Below are 18,753 nucleotides of genomic sequence, written 5' to 3'. Positions count from 1 at the left end.
ATAAAGCGCGTGACGCAACGTTGCCAACAACACACACACTCACACACTCACACGCCAGCACAGCCGCTCCTGAGGACTGCTGTCACGCGCCTCTCACGGGCTCACACGGGGTGTTTGTTTCTTCTTTTTTGGACTTGCAGACATGATCCCAGAGGAAAGCTTCGCGTCCATCGAGAACAGGTGAGATGTTTGCTGTGTTTTCCTGCGCGCGGCTGCTCGTGACCCGACACGCGCACACTTTGAGTTGAGGTTGACTTCATCCGTCTTGTGTGCAGATACTTTAATGTGCATTTAACTCGTTCACGTTGGACAGCATACAAGCAGAACGCTTTTTTTAAGTATCTAATTATTCATATTTTAAAACTTGCTTGCGCAATAGGCTTACTGAGCGTGCACGTTGCACAGCCTGCAATAAGGCAAGAGCCCACTACATCACATGCAACATAACGACTGGGATTATTACTATACTATTACCAGCATTTAATGACATGCGTTGATACAATCTTATACTCATGTGATTAAAAAACTAACTTGCAGCTTGTGTATGACATGATCAGTGTGTGTTTTTTCGGGGTATTTTGTTTTTTGCAGCATGCATAAAGTGAATTGTTCTCCTCCCTCAGGATGCAGGCTGCAGGTCTGGCTCTGGAGGAGTTGCTGGTGGCGGCCCAGAAACAGAACTGCCTGACTGTTGGCATTTATGAATCTGCTAAACTTCTGAACGCGTGAGTTGAAACGTTGACGTTTATGCAACTGTTTTAAACGTAGATGCTTCACGAAGTCGTGTCTCCCATCAACTCAACCAGTTCCTCACGTTCTCCTCGGCCTTTCTCCCCCCCCACCACCACCTCTCCAGAGACCCGGACGGCGTGGTCCTGTGTGTTCTGGCGGCCGAGGACGTGGACGACGTGGACGACGTGGCGCTGCAGATCCACTTCACGCTGCTGCAGTCCTTCTGCTGCGACAGCGGCATCACCATCCTGCGGGTGTCGGGGCTGCAGCGGCTGCGGCGGCTGCTGGGCGCCGGGGACGCCAACAGGAACCAGGAAGAGCACGGAGACCTGCACTGCATGCTGGTCACGGTGAGTCGGCACAGCCGCCCTGCGTTATGTAACAGAGAGGCCCAAAAATGTGTTGTTATTATTATCATCACGGCGTTTGTCATGCAGCGCTGCAGGGGAAGTGTTGTAATCACACTGCGGACCAAAGTCCCCTTTAACTTTTTGGAAACCGTGCACGATCTTTCCGCGCCCATTTTAAGTCCCAGCATGCCCATTCAGACAATCTTTTGGTATAAAATACATAGTCTTTTTACATTTTTGAACCAAACAACACAGTTTTTTGACTGAAACTTCTTCCTAACAGACCAAGTCTTTGTTTTATTGTGATTTTTGTTGCAGATTCAGATTCTTTAAGTCGTAATCTTTCCCAAAAGGTGTCTTAATGGCCGCTCCAGGAGGCCTTTTTGGGGAATCTGGCTCATATCATGCTGGATTTTCATAGTTGTGATCAAAATATCTTTTAGAAGTGATGTTTTTGCAGATATACATTTTTTTCCCAAGACTTTGCTGAACAAATGCATACAATAAACACAAGTATTGGGGTTCCTACGACGACTCAAACATAGGGGGAAAGGAGGACTGGAGCCAAACTGGTTCCACAGTTTTAAAGGGGTTAAAATCCGACCGTGAATTTGAATTGGTCTTTGTCTCTTGTCTAGAACCCCCAGGCCGACCACTGCAGGCTCCAGGAGGTGGGGACTTACTGCCTGGAGAGTCGTCGCCTTGACCAGTGGGTCCCTGAACTGGTTCTGCAAGAACGCTGAAGGGCTCTGAGCACCCGACATCCCACCCAACGAGGACGGGAGCTCTCTGGGGTTTCAGACGCCGACGAACTGACCCGACGGTCCCGGAGCGGACCGTTACGGGCCGACCGGGCCGAGCGGGACCCCAAAGTCCTTCCTTTACCCCCCCGCAAACAGCCAGAGAGGAGGCCGCTTCACACAATATGCTCGGTGCGGACGATGGAGGCACATTCACACGTAAAACTAAATCAAAGCTTGTATTTTGTGCTTCTGGCTGCGCTCGCAATGTTTACGGGGCGTGAGAATCCATCTCGGGAGCGGCAGCGCCGGGAGCAACGCGTCCACGCCCCGGCTTCCTTCTACCTGGAAGACCTGAGTGTTTGTAAGGACAGGAATGCTGCAATGAAACCCGGCTCAGCATTCCTGTGCACTCTGACATGGGAGAGTCATTGGCGAGGATGTGTGTGTGAGTGAATGTGTGGTATGCGTGTACAATACTTGACTCTTTCTTTAGAAACGACTGGGCGGGCAGCGTGTGCCTTCTTGGAACCAAGCAGCTGAGCCTGCGTAGGAATCCTCACCATGGAAACTAAAATGGAAATGATGTTCATGCTAAAGTCACACAGGATTTATTGGCATTTCAGGAGCACAAAAAGTCAGCGCACGATGCATTTTTTAAATTTTTTTATTTTATTGTCGCTGGATAATGTAGACTGATGAAATATCTGCTGTAAATTGTCATTTCTGCTGCAAAAGAAACCCGCAGTCCATGTGTCTGTGTGTTCAGGACGGTGCTTTGTTTGGTTCCAACGCTGTGAACAATTTATTGGTTGTATGTAACGTGTTTGGTCATTTAAGGTCAATAAATTATTGTTTTCCTAATTGTTTTCTGCGTCAATAACTTGTTCGAGACAAATGTTGTGTTTTGCATCACGAAACTGAAGCAACAGCCGAGTTGCACAACAACAGTTTGCATTCGGGCGGATGCAATGGAAAGAGTCTTCGTCGGTGACGAGGCATCGACGACTGTCTGTCTGGCTCCTCTTGTCTAGTCGAGAGAGAAACTTGGGGTGGAGACAGAAACTCTTTGTGCTGGAACAAACAGGCAAATCCAGCTGATGCAGACCCACCGTCCCACAAAGGGGGAGGGGCCAGATAATCAGGCCGTCGGCTGAAACGTAGACTTGTAATACCCAAATTCCTCTGGCCTTGTGGTTGTGTGCATGTTTCCGAGCCCGTGTATGCATGTCGGAGAGAGAGGGCTTGGACCTCGACCCCACCCGCGCCGCGGTATCTCAACGTGATCAAGAATAGCAAGATGTTCCTGCAGCGCCGGCACGAGAGGCCAGCCTCCCCCCTCTCCGCCTCCCCCTCTCTCGGCCTCCCTCTCCGCCTCCCCCTCTCTCGGCCTCCCTCTCCGCCTCCCCCTCTCTCGGCCCTCCCTCTCCCCCTCTGGTTGTGCCTCCAACTCTCCGCCCTCCTGCTCTCTCACATGTCTGTGCACTTCCTCCGACTGCAAAACACCAGAGAGGGAACATTTCAGGGGCTTTTCGTGGCCCTCCCCTGTTTGTTTGCCTACAGCTGAGCGTGGGCGTGGCTTAGCATGGGAACCGACCTCTGATTGGCTCTGGTTCCGCGCCCACCCTAGGATCTGATTGGCTTTGAGTGCGTGAGGGTTTAGGAGGCTGGGAGGGGAATGCAATGTTTTGAAACTTGGAGGAGACCCTCTGCTGTTGAAGCTGTGCCTCAAATGTCTCAGAGGCAGCCGGGCGGGACTCGACCCCACGGCTTTAGCTGTCAGCACGCTTTGCTCACTCTGTTCTGTGGTTTGTCTGTTTGATGCAACAAGCATTCATCTTTGCATTGTGTACACGATGTACCAGGGAGCATGTGTCTATGTGCAGAGAATATCTTTAGAATGAGTGAGAGGGGAAACAAGGCCAGAGCGTCCTAGTACAGAAACAAACGACTGAAAATATATTTTAGAAAGTGCAGCTGAGTCAATGTTGCAGTTTACCTCCATATCTGTGCCAGATGGCATCATTTCATTATTTTTATCCTAGTAAAACTGTTTGTTTGATTGTCATATGAGTTATAGAGCTATGGCCATTACCATCGACCACCAAAATTTACTAAAATTGGTCACAACGACTTTGACCTTTGACCACAAACAATATATGCAATTCATCTTTGATTCCTAGTTAACATTCATGCAAAATTTTAAGAAATTTCCTCCCCGGCGTTCAATAAAATTGGACGGCCGAAAAGTCACAACAACCTTGACCTTTGACCTTCCACCACCAAAATATATTCAGCTCATCCTTGTGTACGAGTTAACCTTCATGCAAAATTCTAAGAAATTTTCTCGCCGCATTTACTAAAATTGGACGGACGAAAGGTCACAACGACCTTGACCTTTGACCTTTGACCACCAAAATATATTCAGTTCATTCTTGAGTCCGAGTTAACCTTCATGCAAAATTTGAAGACATTTGCTCCCTTGCATTCACTAAAATTGACCTTTGACCACCAAGATATGATCAGTTCAACACAACTTTTGTGCCAAATTTGAAGAAACTCGTCACGCCGTCCTGAGACGACCCGAAAAAGGCGCCGGAGGAACAACAATTACACAAAGGCGTGTGTCATTATATCATCTTTTTATTAATGTTATCTACTTTTCAATATCATCTTTTCAACAGCAATATCGACAAAATATTAACAGTGTGCAAGAAAAAACATGAGTTATGGCACATCAGAGAACAGTTACAAAAAATAGATATATTTTTCTTCATAATCAATCAAGGCAAAAAAGATACGTATACCATATGCATACACAGGAGAGCAGAACACAAAAGACGAGTCTCCGGAAGGGCTCGGCGCCGATTCAGTGACGTCTGATTTCCAAAAGTCCACCAATGAGGAGCCTCGACGCTCCCCAACCGGACCTGAAGGTAACTTCACTTTTCACTTTGTGTCACAAAACCAGTGGATTTCCATCTCGAAGCCGCATGTGTGTGTTTTTTTTACTGTAACACTGTTCGTTCTGCTGATCTGATAACCCCAATAAACCAGCATTAACACAATACAACGCCACTAAAAGGCAAACTAACAACCAACCAATCACACAAACTGTCAGCCAAACCAGACATTGTAGGTCGGCGGTCTCTGATTTTAAGCCCAACCGGCCATGGAATGATCGAAAAAAACAATAATGATGAAACAAAAATGTAAAAAAACAGCATCTGTCAGACATCTCCAGGACAACATGTGTGTGTGTTGATATGTGTGAATGCTTGTTATATGTTGTGCGATTCCTCTGCAGTTGTTATCCTCTTTGACTTTAGCTGCAGCTTGTGTTCTGGGTTGTACCTTCCACATATTTCTGTAGCAAACCACCATTTATTTCAACCTAAATCAGCTAAAATATAAAGGGATTCATTCAATTTCAAAGTAATAGTAGAGCTAGTTTGGGGAAACACACTTAATGGGTTCATTTCTGAGAGTTTTGATGAGAAGATCGAACCCCTTTCTTGTCGGTTTTGATCAATACAAAGCCGCAGCTAGTAGCTGGTTAGCTAATGTTAGCATGAGGGCTAAAAAACATGGAGCCTCTGTTACTTCCTCAGCGTCGACGGGTATCGCCTGCTCCTTGCTGAGCGCGAGAGGCGAGTTACCTTTGGAGAGAGCCAAGCTCGCTGTGTCCCTCCGCGTCCAGCCTTTAAGCTAAGCTAAGCTAACTAGCTGCTGAGCAAAATAGCGTATTTTCCCAAAATGTCAAACCACTGCTTTCGGACTCTAAGGCTTTCATGAGTGGTGAAACTACATCGCAGCTAAAATAATGTAGCTGAATCAGGCACGGTAACGCTAAACACTTCTTTGTCAGCTTTGTGGGTTGTTTTCGGGTTATTATTTGTCATCTGCCCACACTTCAACTGCACGGTTTTAATCTTGGACACAGAGTCCAGGACGAGCATCTTCTGACCAATGAAAGAGAGCGACAGACAGCGTCACGTGACCTCTCCTCCCGTCAGAGTTTACCCTGACCTGGAGGGGCTGCAGGACTCATTACTATGAGACACTCTGCAGAACGCTGGAGTCACTGTGTGTGTGTGTGTGTGTGTGCGTGTGTCATTACACACTGTGACTCTCTCACTAATACACATATAGCTACTGCGTGCACCTCCATTTTCTCTTCTCCGCCTACTGCTCTGCCAAATCATCCCTCTCGGGCGCCAAACACTAGCACCCACCCTGCGTGCACTCACACACACACACACACACACACACACACACACACACACACACACACACACAGCCCCCTCGATGGCCTTTTTCCAGCTCCTGCTCTCTTCTCACTGTGGGTACCGCCAGCTTTGTGTTTGTAACAGAGACAAATGAGGAAAAAGAGGCCGGACCATCGCCTGCAGCGAGCATATCGATGCTAATTAGCGATTTAGCCTCGACTTAAAGTCGTCTGTTAGCTTAGCTTGACGCAAAGACGAGAAGCGGGTAACTACAAAAGAGCGGCATTGTCCGAAAGGTAATACCGGCACCTCTTAAGCTCAACCCTGTGCAAAAAAACACACAACTACACTTTGCTTTTTCCATACAGAGTAATCTGCTAGCCAGGTTAGCTGTTAACCCCTGTTAGCATGAAGCCAAGCTTCGGCGACCTAACTGTCTGCTGGCTGTAGCTTTATATTTACCAAACAAACATGACATCGGTGTGAATCTTTTCATTATATTCTTCCCAAAAAAGTCAAACTATTCCATTTAAAGTCAAGTTAACGAACTAATCAAAGGCGCCTCACTTTGAAATATTAACAAATGTGCTGAAAAAGAGGAGATTTTTAACTTTGAATGAGGACAACGGCACTTTTAGGACCCGCAAGACACCGCCAACGTATTCAATGTGGTCTTTTCTGACAAAGCGAAACCTGCTTTTCAAACTGAGCGGCTCTCCTCTCAACAAACTCAGAAGTCAGCGCAAGCAGGTGGCTCATGTTGACGTAGTGATTAGCGAACAGAAAGGCCGTGGGTTCAACTCCCCTGACAGTCAATCAGCAGCCGTATAAGTCCTGTCCAAACCCCTCCGCCCTGCTTGTCACCGCACAAACGCCTCAGCCGACGGCTGTGATGTCACTGCGACGGCACAAAGCGCCCGGCTCTCCAGCAGATAACCGTCACGACGCAGCTTCCAATGCACAGACTGCTCTGACCTTTGACCCCTGACACAACCTAAAAGACAACGGCAAGAGAGAGTGTGTTATGTGCATGTTGTCCTAGTTGCCTCTGGTGGTAAAGGATGGATCAGGAGGGCGGTTCTCGCCACTGGAATGAGGTCCGACGGGCAGAAAAACCATCCTAAACCTCACAGGGCTTTTTGTTTTGAGGCGTTATGATGGTTATAATATTTGTATCGGCGGTTAAAAACCTGAATGACAAAAATGAAGACGGACATGATCTTGACTGACAGAAAACAGAATAAGTAGTACTTTAAAAAAAAAAGAAGAAGAAGAAAACCCACAGTGTGGATTCTGTGTTTAGATTTAGTATCTTACAAACACTGTACAGGGTAATACTCAACTGACCAGGCTCCATGGAAAGAAGAAGAAAATAAAAAATAAACCCAAAACAGCTACTCTTCAACTTATCACTTCTGCACATGTCTGAAAGAAAGTTTATACATTTTGTTTGTTTTCTCTTGACTTCATCATCTTTTTTTTCACTTCATCTTCAGCTTTTACAATCAAGTTTGGTTTGTCAGAGAAGAGGAGCATCGTGGAGGAGAGAGAGAAAGAGAGAGAGAGAGAGAGAGAGAGAGAGAGAGAGAGAGAGAGAGAGAGAGAAACCAGAACCCGGACCAGTTTGGAGCTCATCTTACTGGGGAGACTGGGCCGTTTTAAAGACCAGTACAGCCGGGTCATTTCTGATTTAAAGCGATTAAAACACGACGTAAAGCCCCTTCCTCCTCTGAAGAGGCAAACAGAAACACTTCCACATTCACCCGATCCAACAAAATAAATCTCCTCCTCATAACTTAATAAAATAAAATGCCAATAAGCGGAGAAAGCAAGAAACAAAAAATGATTGATTTCTAATTTTACTGCGTAAGTTTTGAGCTTTCTCCATCAAGACAAAGGTCGATGTGCGGCCGCGCCCTCTTCCTTTAAGAGGCGTGATGGAGAGCAGAAACTTTAGCTCCTGTTGTTTCATTAATGCATTAAACGACAGACAAGAAGAGGGGTCAAAAAGCAAAAACAATTAAAAAAAAAAAAACAGTATGACCTCATCTGTTAAGTAATGCGTCAACAAAATATCAAAAACGTACATTTAAGTTCACAAACAGGTATTTTTTCTTCTTCATAAAAACGCAGTAAACGTCCAGGGGGTCAATAGCTTGAGTTTCCCCTCGCGGGGCGCCGATCCGAGGTCAGCCGATCCGAGGTCAGCCGACAAGGCCACGGTTCCGGCGAACCGAGGCGGAGTCGTCGGACCGGCAGATCGGCGCCCGGAGACGGCGTCTCGTGGCACGGCTGGAGGTTGTGTTTTTTTTTTTGTTGTTGTTTTTGGCTGCAGACGGCCGCGGGGCGGAGGAGGAGGCCGTGTCGGGTCGGGTCTGGGCGGGAACATGCTCGCCCCGGCGGAAGGCAAAAGGCTCCAACGTGACCCTGCGCGAGGGTCGGGTACGTGGGCAAAAAAAGCTCAAAAGCTCTCAAGGCCTTTTTTTTTTTTTTTAAACTCCCACAAAAAAAAGAAGCTTTTATTGAGCTTTTAGTGGTCGTGTTTTGGCAGAAGCGCCGACCGCCCATTTCTGTTGCCCACATGCATCCTCCCACCTCACGGCGCCGCCGCCCGTCCTCTACCCGACCCCCTCGCCTCCTGACACGAGAGCCCGGCTTCCTGCTGATTATTCATGTCCAGATCCCTTTTTTTTCTTTAAGGTTAAGCCGACACTTGTAGTTAATTTACCAGCATATGTGAATATTACCAAAAGCACCGTGGATCACACTCAGTGATGTTCTGAGGGAACGAGATACCTGCCCCCTAGCTGTGGCTCCGGGGTATGGCGCTTTTCCAGAGAGGCTATTTCGGGAGCGTGTGTGTGCATGTCTGTGTGTGTGTGTGTGTGTGTGTGTGTGTGTGTGTGTGTGTGTGTGTGTGTGTGTGTGTGTGTGTGTGTGTGTTTGTATGAGTGTGTGTATGTGTTTGTATGAGTGTGTGCATATGCTAGAATTGTGTGTGTGTCTCTGGGGATCAATTTAAATGTTGAATGTGTGCATGTGCTTTTGTTCGTGTGTGTGTGTGTGTGTGTGTGTGTGTGTGTGTGTGTGTGTGTGTGTGTGTGTGGCAGGCTATAGGATGATGCAGGGCTTCTTGTCCTTGAAGGGGTTTTCAGAGGTGGGAACCCCGACCAGCAGCGGGTCGCTACGAGCGTGCTGCTCACAGTAACTCATCAGCTCCGCCGCTGCTTTAGAAACCTGGAGCAGGGAGGGAGTTAAGGGGGAGAGAGAGGGAGAAGGAAAAAGAAAGGTCAGGTGAGGGTGAATAATCCCGCTCACAAACAAACAGGCCGTGTCCTCTGCGTGGTCCTGGACCTTGATGCGCTCGATCCCCGCCTCGATCCTCAGCTGCTCCACCAGCTTTCTGGCCTGGGCGATGTTGTTAGAGGTCGACATACTGATCCATCAGAATACACCAACACAGGAGAAACTGTAGGAGGGGAGGGAGGGAGAGAGAGAGAGAGAGAGAGAGAGAGAGAGAGAGAGAGAGAGAGAGAGAGAGAGAGAGAGAGAGAGAGAGAGAGAGAGAGAGAGAGTCATGCAACATGTCCATGTGTCTGCTGTGTGAACAGGATAATATTGAGAGATGACAGTTTCTTGCTTGGAAATGTAAATTAAAAGCAAAGCAAATATATTGTGAATATATAACGTAGTATTTCATAACACAACATGTACTTTTCATTTTGGGGCCTCGGCTGTAAAGTTATAGCGCCACTGTGAGGAGACGACAAATATGACAGCTTCCTGATCAAAATACAGTTTATGGAGGTGGTATTCATTAACATATATATATATATATATATATATATATATATATATATATATATATATATATATATATATATATATATATATAAATAATATATATATATGTGTATATATATATATATATATATATAAATAATTATGTATAAATAAATATATACATAAAGAAATACATATATATAATAAAAATAAAAATATGTATTTATATATAAATATATATTTATACATGTATATAAATAATAATAATAAATAATAAATATCTGTAAATAAATATAAACATATATATATATATTTAGTTATTTATATATGTATATAAAAATACATATGTATATATAAATAAATCAAAAGTACACATATGTGTGTATATAATGGAGGCTGGAGTTTGACTAAACAACTGGAGAAATATTTGTTGAATAAAATGTCTATCAGCTGATGTTTGCCACTAAATAAGAAGAGATGAGTTCACCTGGCTGACAGATGGAGGTGATGGAGTTTAGTTTACCTGGCTGACGGTGCACACAGAGGTGGAGCTGTGGGCGGTGCACACAGAGGTGGAGCTGTGGGCGGTGCACAGAGGTGGAGGAGCTGTGGGCGGTGGCAGTTCCCGAGTCAAAAGGACGGAGCTGGACTGCAGCTGAGCTCACATGGGTTTGTCTCTGGAGAGGAGCAGACAGGAGCAGAGCAGGTGAGACACCAAACACCTTGTGCTTGTGTTCCATGGACTCACACTGGGAGATGTAGTAACTACATCTGTGCAGTGGGAGATGTAGTAACTACATCTGTGTGTGCACGGTGACACAACAACTGAGAGAGGTTCAAACACACTGACGTGCTCGTTGGTGCAGCGATAACAGCTGACCTCCATCACCCCGTCATCAGCCAGAGGATCTACACGACGGCTGTCATCACTATTTCATCATTCTTCACAAAGCACCACTTCATTGACCAGGTGGTCGGACACACACATACGCACACATACACACACACACACACACACACACACACACACACACACACACACACACAAAGGCCTTTCATACTTGTGTTGTTAAAGATTAATTTGATTAATTATTTCACAAATCTTTTAGCACAGCGTAGAAGTTTTCCCCGACAGCATTATGATCGAAAGCGCACCTCACTTCTCACGTACGCGTGTGTGTGTGTGAATGTGTGCGTGTGTGTGTGTGAATGTGTGTGTGTGTGTGTGTGTGTGTGTGTGTGTCTGTCTGTCGCTCTCTCTCCCGGGGGGAGAGTTCTGCTTTAATTACTCCGACTGCGGAGTAGCTCAGAGATTCATGTCTGTAATTAGGGCTTTTGTGTGCGCGTGTGTGTGCGTGTGTGAGAGAGAGAGAAAGAGAAAGAGAGAGCGAGAGAGAGAGAGAAAGGGAGAGAGAGAGACAGAGAGAGAGAGAGAGAGAGAGAGAGAGAGAGAGAGAGAGAGAGAAAGAGAGAGAGAGAGACGTGTTGTATTATAACACCTGATATAGTTTTCTCTCTGTCTCTGCACACACATTTTGTATTTTCATACTTTTGACATTTATGGATTATTGTCTCAAGCAAACCCTAATTCTAAATCCTAATCCTGATTTTAACCCTGAGCCCCAAATCCTAATCCCATGCTCGACCCTAAGAGGCAAAAATGCCTGGATTTTGGAGGGTTTACTTACTATTTCTTCCAGCACTTTATTTCCTGTATATTAGTTCTCTCTCTCATGCACTGGCATGTGTGTGTGTGTGTGTGTGTGTGTGTGTGTGTGTGTGTGTGTGTGTGTGTGTGTGTGTGTGTGTGTGTGTGTGTGTGTGTGTGTGTGTGTGTGTGTGTGTGTGTGTGAGGCGTTGAACTGCCTCTCTTAATCCCTGGAGATTGCAGTGGGGGTATCTGTACTGTTGAAGTCTTGTTTTGAGAAACACTAGCAGCCAAAATAACTGTAATGTCACGTCAATTGTGTTGCATTACACAATTTACACAATTAACACACAGTTCACAGAGTGAACCGGACTTCCTGTTGCCCAAAAGATGCTTTAAATATTCCAAAGTGATGCTTATAATCCACTACGTGCCTCAGCCCCTGAGCTGTAAAACTACTGTTCACCCTGCAGGGTGTTGGTTCACCGCCTGACCTTTGCCCCCGAGGAGGAGGCGAGTGTGTGTGAACGATACACAACCTTTCCATCACAATGCAAGTACAACAACAGCAACACACACCAGGGATGAAGCAAGTAAACATGAACTCAACCATCACGACAACTATAGAGGCTTGTTGAAGGAGTTGTTGTTGTTGTTGTTGTTGTTGTTGTTGTTGTTGTTGTTGTTGACCCTCTTTAACACTCACAGCTGACAGCACGGCTCTACTTTATCTTCACGAGCTGTTGGAGATTCACAAACTTCTGTTTTTAAGAGTGAACACTCTTTTGCTCAGAAATCGATATTTCCATATTTCCTGTAGCGGTAAACGAGGCAGCACACTTCCGGTCTGTACGTCCCACGTGACGTGTCATCACTATAACCAGAGTGGATGTCTTCAGTCTGTTGAATTCCCCCCAAAAAAAACTTTCTGCCATTGCGCATTCTATACGAGAAGGAAGCTGTGCACACACACACACACACACACACACACACACACACACACACACACACACACACACACACAGACACGAGAGTCCGCGGTCAAACCTCACACACGTCGACAACACTTCAGGTGACACACACACACACACACACACACACACACACACACACACACACACACACACACACACACATACACACACACACAAACAGAGAGAGTCAGCGGGTCTGGTCCAAAAACATCCTCAGTGCCGGACAGGCCTCAGTCCGCCAGCCACAGCGGACACACGCAGCCGCTCACGAGACGCGCACACATGCACCAATACCCGTATTGATCCCGCAGCTCGTGCGCGCGGCTCGGGGCCTGCAGGAGGAGCCCTGTCCTCCTCTGCACGGGCCCTGCTGGCTGCTCCGCCGCGTGAAAACACAATGCGGGCATTTTGATGGATAGAACAGCGTGTCCTCTCTTTCTCTCTTTCTCTCTCTCATGGCTGTCCACACACACATACACACACACATACCTACGCGTATACGCGCACAGAGCGCGCCAGCAGGCAGGAAAAGCAGAGATGTGTTTTCTCCCAACGTGAAAAGCAGGCTGGAGCGCGTCGGCTGAGCAGAGAGAGAGGGGCCCTGCGTGTTATCCGTGGGAGCAGCAGGGCGCTGACACGTCGAGAGGGAGCCAACGTGGAGACATCCCGCGACAACGAGCGCAGGACCGGAGCGCGTGCCTTTATGTTCCGCTATTATGCAAATGGGTCGGCACCAGAGGGTTTTTTTTAGCGTGAGGGGGGTATAGATGTGGCTCGTGCGTCCTCAGAGTCCAGCCGAGCTGTAGGAAATCTTCCACTGACCCTTTCCCCCGGTCCTCCCCACCCTCTCTGCCGGCACAGGGCTGGGGGGAAAACCGGATTCGTGACACCGATCAAGCCCCCGTCTCTCTCTCTCTCCCTCTCGCTCTCTCTTTCTCGCTCTCTCTCGCTCTCTCTCTCTCTCCCGCTGCAAGCCGCCCTCGGTGCCTCAGAGCCGGGGGTTACGGAGGCGCACGGCCGCGTTACAATGATCATACACAGAGAGGAGGAAGAAAAAAATAGGCGAATATCTCCAAACTCACCTCTGAACGCGCTGTGTTGGTGATTTAAAGGGCCAGATCCGCTGCTTTCTCTTCTCCCTCTCTGCTCGTTCACTCCCCGTCTTCGCCGAGCCAAACGCCTCCCCCTCCGCTACCACTGTCTGTCCACTCCTCTATACCCCCTTCCTTCCTCCCTCCCTTCCTCCCTCCTTTCCTTCCTTCCTCCCTCTCTTCCTTCTTCCTTACTCCATCCGATCCGGTGACGGCACCTTTAACCCCGCAGAGGCTCCCGAATACAAACATTCACACACGATCCACTCAACATGAAGGATGCGCGTGTAATGGATGTGTTTGAGTCATTGTGTTGTTGTTGTTGTGCCTCACGTCCCACCAGTACACACAGCTTACACTACATTCAGTAGAATGAAGTAACCCTTTTCATGAATAAAAAGCCACAATATTGATTTTTCTCTCATTGTGGCCATATCTTTATTTAATAATTAAGTAAACACGTCTTGCTGGATCCTCTCAACAGCTTTTATTTTGAAACCACGATATGTCCTAATGAATTAAAGCTCATACCAACATATGTCTTTTTTAGCAGTTGATAATTACAGCTTATGTATGAACATAATCAAATAGATTCCTATAGAATTTGCCTGAATATTTTATTTGCAGATGCAATTAAATACAAATACTTTTACTTTGAGCTTCATAATCTATTTTGAGTGACCCAAGCAGATATATTTTGTAAACATTTTAGATATTTTTGTTATAATAAGTGATAAGTACACACCCTAAATGCAATAATACACATGTGTGTAAGATGTTAAAACTTGAAAACCTGTTTTTCTTTGTAAACTAGAAATACATGATTTTTTTTTATCACCTGTGCATTAAATAAAGACTATAACGCATGATCCATAATTTAATGTATATACTTTTGGACTACTGCTTAATAAAGACACATGTGCACACACAATAAGCCATATTTTGCAACTCATGATGCAACCTGCAACCTGCGAGATGTGTGTCGTTCCACCTGACGCGTCTCCTCTCCTCATGACGTCACTGCGCTGTGCTGCCACGCGGTGGCGCCCTCCCCCCGTGCTCCAGTCTACACGCGTCCACTCCGGGGAGGTGTGGGCCCGCGCCCGCTCTTCCTGGCACAAACACGCGCATCCTCCAGCTCCCCACCGCGCTGTTTCCGTCCACTCCTCCAGCAGCGCCGCGTGAACGCGCTCTGACTCTCATTTCTATAGCCTCCATCTTTATGTGTTGGCTCCATGACACCCTGGTGATGCTGACAGCCAGTGACGCGGGGATGCAGATGGACCTGCGCACGCACACGCACACACACACACACACACACACACACACACACACACACACACACACGCACACACCAACATCCACGTCTTCCTGTATGGAAACCTGAGCTGTTATCACCACCAGAGAGCTATTTATAGCTCACACCGAGTACCGCATTGGCCTCGTTTCCACTGACGTGTGAAATGATGCTGACGCCTATACGTTTCTCTTTCATTTCCTCACCTTTTTAGCCATCTCGTTCTTCTTCCTCTCTCCCTCATTTGTCTCCCCTCTCTGTGCCCCCCCCCCCCCCCCCCCACCCTCCCTCTTCTTGGTGAGGAGGCAGTGTGCTTACAGTAGATCACAGCAGGGCTCTTCTGTTTTTTCTAAGAAAAGAGGGGTGGAAGCCCATGAGTCACGACTAAAAAGATGCTCTGAGAATGACAGAGGTGGCGCCCACACACACACACACACACACACACACACACACACACACAAACACACGCACACACACACACACACACACACACACACACACACACACACACACACCTTTTTATTTTTCTTCCTGTTTGCCCCTGCCTGCCTGCTATGAGCTGTCATGTACACAGACTTTCCCAAATGACCAGAAGCGCACGTGTGTGTGTGTGTGTGTCTGTCTGTGTGTGTGTGTGTGTGTGTGTGTGTGTGTGTGTGTGTGTGTGTGTGTGTCTCATTAGGAGTCAGTAGAGAGCTTCGTGCCCCCCCACCCCCCACACTCCCCACGTGTCGGTCCGCGGTGTTTCACGCTCCGGCCGCGGCCCGGGAGACCTCTGCGTGTCGCAGCGCGTCTCTGTCCCCACCGGGGTCACGCGCCACGCACGTCACGCCGTCTCCACGACAACCGCGCTGAGGGCAGCATCACCAAGCGGATGCGAGAGAGTTAAAGAGAGGAGGAGGAGGAGGAGAAGGAGGAGACCAAGAGTCCATCTCTCTCTCTCTCTCTCTCTTTTTCTCTCTCTCTTTCTCTCTCTCTCTCTCTCTCTCTCTCTCTCTCTCTCTCTCTCTCTCTCTCTCTCTCCCTCTCATATGTCGATATTGAATATCTAATATATTATATTGAATATTTTTTTCTCCATATATATATATATATATTTTTTTTTTTTGGTCCTAATTTTTTCTCTTTTTTTTGGTCCTAATTTTTTCTTTTTTTTTTTTGGTCCTAATTTTTTTTTTTTTTTTTGTAGTCCTACTTTTTTTTTTTTAATTTGGTCCGAATTTTTTTTTTTTTTTGTCCTAATTTTTTTTTTTTTTTTTTTGGTCCTAATTTTTTTTTTTTTTTGTAGTCCTACTTTTTTTTTTTTAATTTGGTCCTAATTTTTTTTTTTTTTTTTTTGGTCCTATTTTTTTTTTTTTTTTTTGCTTGCCAGGAATGGGCTTCCATAGTTGTCAGTATTATTGCAGGTAAAGTACTGAAAAAGGGGAACTAGAGGATTCATCCTCTGCACCATGAATGCAATCCATTAAATAGTTGTTGAAACATTTCAACATCAAACCTCATCACACACTAACGGAGCGGACATCAAAAAGATGAGAAACCCTCATCAGTTCACATTTTTATTGGTTTTAATTTTTATTTTTTTGGTCCTAATTTTTTTTTTTTTGGTCCTAATTTCTTTCTTTTTTTTGTCCTAATTTTTTTTTTTTTTTTTTTGTCCTAATTTTTTTTTTTTTTAATTTGGTCCGAATTTTTTTTTGGTCCGAATTTTTTTTTTTTTTGGTCCTATTTTTTTTTTTTTTTTTGCTTGTCAGGAATGGGCTTCCATAGTTGTCAGTATTATTGCAGGTAAAGTACTGAAAAAGGGGAACTAGAGGATTCATCCTCTGCACCATGAATGCAATCCATTAAATAGTTGTTGAAACATTTCAACATCAAACCTCATCACACACTAACGGAGCGGACATCAAAAAGACGAGAAACCCTCCTCAGTTCACATTTTTATTGGTTTTAATTTTTTTCTTTTTTTTTTGTCCTAATTTTTTTCTTTTTTTTTGGTCCTAATTTTTTTTTTTTTTTTGGGGTCCTAATTTTTTTTTTTTTTTTGGTCCTATTTTTTTTTTTTTTTTTTGGTCCTACTTTTTTTTTTTTTAATTTGGTCCTAATTTTTTTTTTTTTTTTTTGGTCCGAAGTTTGTTTTTTTTTGGTCCTATTTTTTTTTTTTTTTTTGCTTGTCAGGAATGGGCTTCCATAGTTGTCAGTATTATTGCAGGTAAAGTACTGAAAAAGGGGAACTAGAGGATTCATCCTCTGCACCATGAATGCAATCCATTAAATAGTTGTTGAAACATTTCAACATCAAACCTCATCACACACTAACGGAGCGAACATCAAAAAGACGAGAAACCCTCATCAGTTCACATTTTTATTGGTTTTAATTTATTTTTTTTTTGGTCCTAATTTTTTTTTTTTTTTTTGGTCCTAATTTCTTTCTTTTTTTTGTCCTAATTTTTATTTTTTTTTTTTTGTCCTAATTTTTTTTTTTTTTAATTTGGTCCGAATTTTTTTTTGGTCCGAATTTTTTTTTTTTTTGGTCCTATTTTTTTTTTTTTTTTTGCTTGTCAGGAATGGGCTTCCATAGTTGTCAGTATTATTGCAGGTAAAGTACTGAAAAAGGGGAACTAGAGGATTCATCCTCTGCACCATGAATGCAATCCATTAAATAGTTGTTGAAACATTTCAACATCAAACCTCATCACACACTAACGGAGCGGACATCAAAAAGACGAGAAACCCTCCTCAGTTCACATTTTTATTGGTTTTAATTTTTTTCTTTTTTTTTTGTCCTAATTTTTTTCTTTTTTTTTGGTCCTAATTTTTTTTTTTTTTTTGGGGTCCTAATTTTTTTTTTTTTTTTTGTCCTAATTTTTTTTTTTTTTTTTTTGGTCCTAATTTTTTTTTTTTTTTTTGGTCCTACTTTTTTTTTTTTTAATTTGGTCCTAATTTTTTTTTTTTTTTTTTGGTCCGAAGTTTGTTTTTTTTTGGTCCTATTTTTTTATTTTTTTTTGCTTGTCAGGAATGGGCTTCCATAGTTGTCAGTATTATTGCAGGTAAAGTACTGAAAAAGGGGAACTAGAGGATTCATCCTCTGCACCATGAATGCAATCCATTAAATAGTTGTTGAAACATTTCAACATCAAACCTCATCACACACTAACGGAGCGGACATCAAAAAGACGAGAAACCCTCCTCAGTTCACATTTTTATTGGTTTTAATTTTTTTCTTTTTTTTTTGTCCTAATTTTTTTCTTTTTTTTTGGTCCTAATTTTTTTTTTTTTTTTGGGGTCCTAATTTTTTTTTTTTTTTTTGTCCTAATTTTTTTTTTTTTTTTTTTGGTCCTAATTTTTTTTTTTTTTTTTGGTCCTACTTTTTTTTTTTTTAATTTGGTCCTAATTTTTTTTTTTTTTTTTTGGTCCGAAGTTTGTTTTTTTTTGGTCCTATTTTTTTTTTTTTTTTTGCTTGTCAGGAATGGGCTTCCATAGTTGTCAGTATTATTGCAGGTAAAGTACTGAAAAAGGGGAACTAGAGGATTCATCCTCTGCACCATGAATGCAATCCATTAAATAGTTGTTGAAACATTTCAACATCAAACCTCATCACACACTAACGGAGCGGACATCAAAAAGACGAGAAACCCTCATCAGTTCACATTTTTATTAGGAAAATCATTTTGCAGATTTGATTATTATTATCATCTATATATATTTATATGTGTGTGTTATTTTTCAGTTATTCAGAGGATGCATCAGCACAGTATATCTTAACAGGAAGACTATTGCTAGAATAAATATCTATACATCATAATAAGTTAAATAAATAAATGTTAAAAAAAAGCCCCAACAGAGAAAAAATACAAAACAATAGAATCATTTACAGAAAACAATAAGTGCGTATTTAAAATAAATGAG

General features: G+C 44.2%; 2 protein-coding genes across 2 annotated transcripts; one reads left to right on the top strand and one right to left on the bottom strand.

The window, feature by feature from the left end:
* The first annotated feature begins 48 nt into the window (after positions 1–48).
* LOC137787441 (growth arrest and DNA damage-inducible protein GADD45 beta-like) lies at positions 49–2,686 on the top strand. The gene is made up of 4 exons (XM_068579871.1): positions 49–180; positions 624–725; positions 857–1,082; positions 1,721–2,686. Exons 1-4 carry the CDS (start codon positions 143–145, stop codon positions 1,823–1,825), a joined length of 471 nt encoding a protein of 156 aa, XP_068435972.1. The 5' UTR covers positions 49–142; the 3' UTR covers positions 1,826–2,686.
* Positions 2,687–7,624: 4,938 nt separating this feature from the next.
* Positions 7,625–13,694, bottom strand: gng7 (guanine nucleotide binding protein (G protein), gamma 7). The gene is made up of 4 exons (XM_068579873.1): positions 13,539–13,694; positions 10,358–10,511; positions 9,406–9,520; positions 7,625–9,288 (listed from the first exon to the last, which is right to left on the bottom strand). The coding sequence occupies exons 3-4, from the start codon at positions 9,484–9,486 to the stop codon at positions 9,163–9,165; spliced, it is 207 nt and encodes a 68-aa protein (XP_068435974.1). The 5' UTR covers positions 9,487–9,520; positions 10,358–10,511; positions 13,539–13,694; the 3' UTR covers positions 7,625–9,162.
* Positions 13,695–18,753: the final 5,059 nt, after the last annotated feature.

Source organism: Clinocottus analis, unplaced genomic scaffold, assembly GCF_023055335.1.
Source record: "Clinocottus analis isolate CAN_PGR_092001 unplaced genomic scaffold, fCliAna1.0.p SCAF_17, whole genome shotgun sequence".
NCBI lineage: Eukaryota > Metazoa > Chordata > Actinopteri > Perciformes > Cottidae > Clinocottus > Clinocottus analis.
Note: the sequence above shows the minus strand (reverse complement) of the source record. Positions and strands in the feature narration are given on the sequence as shown.

Excerpts from the sequence above, each read along its gene's own strand:
- LOC137787441 (XM_068579871.1), top strand. The coding sequence starts at position 143 with ATGATCCCAGAGGAAAGCTTCGCGTCCATCGAGAACAG. Across the intron at positions 726-856 it reads TCTGCTAAACTTCTGAACGC|AGACCCGGACGGCGTGGTCC; the intron begins GTGAGTTGAAAC and ends CCACCTCTCCAG. Across the intron at positions 1,083-1,720 it reads TGCACTGCATGCTGGTCACG|AACCCCCAGGCCGACCACTG; the intron begins GTGAGTCGGCAC and ends TCTCTTGTCTAG.
- gng7 (XM_068579873.1), bottom strand. The coding sequence starts at position 9,486 with ATGTCGACCTCTAACAACATCGCCCAGGCCAGAAAGCTGGTGGAGCAG. Across the intron at positions 9,289-9,405 it reads CGGGGATCGAGCGCATCAAG|GTTTCTAAAGCAGCGGCGGA; the intron begins GTCCAGGACCAC and ends TCCCTGCTCCAG.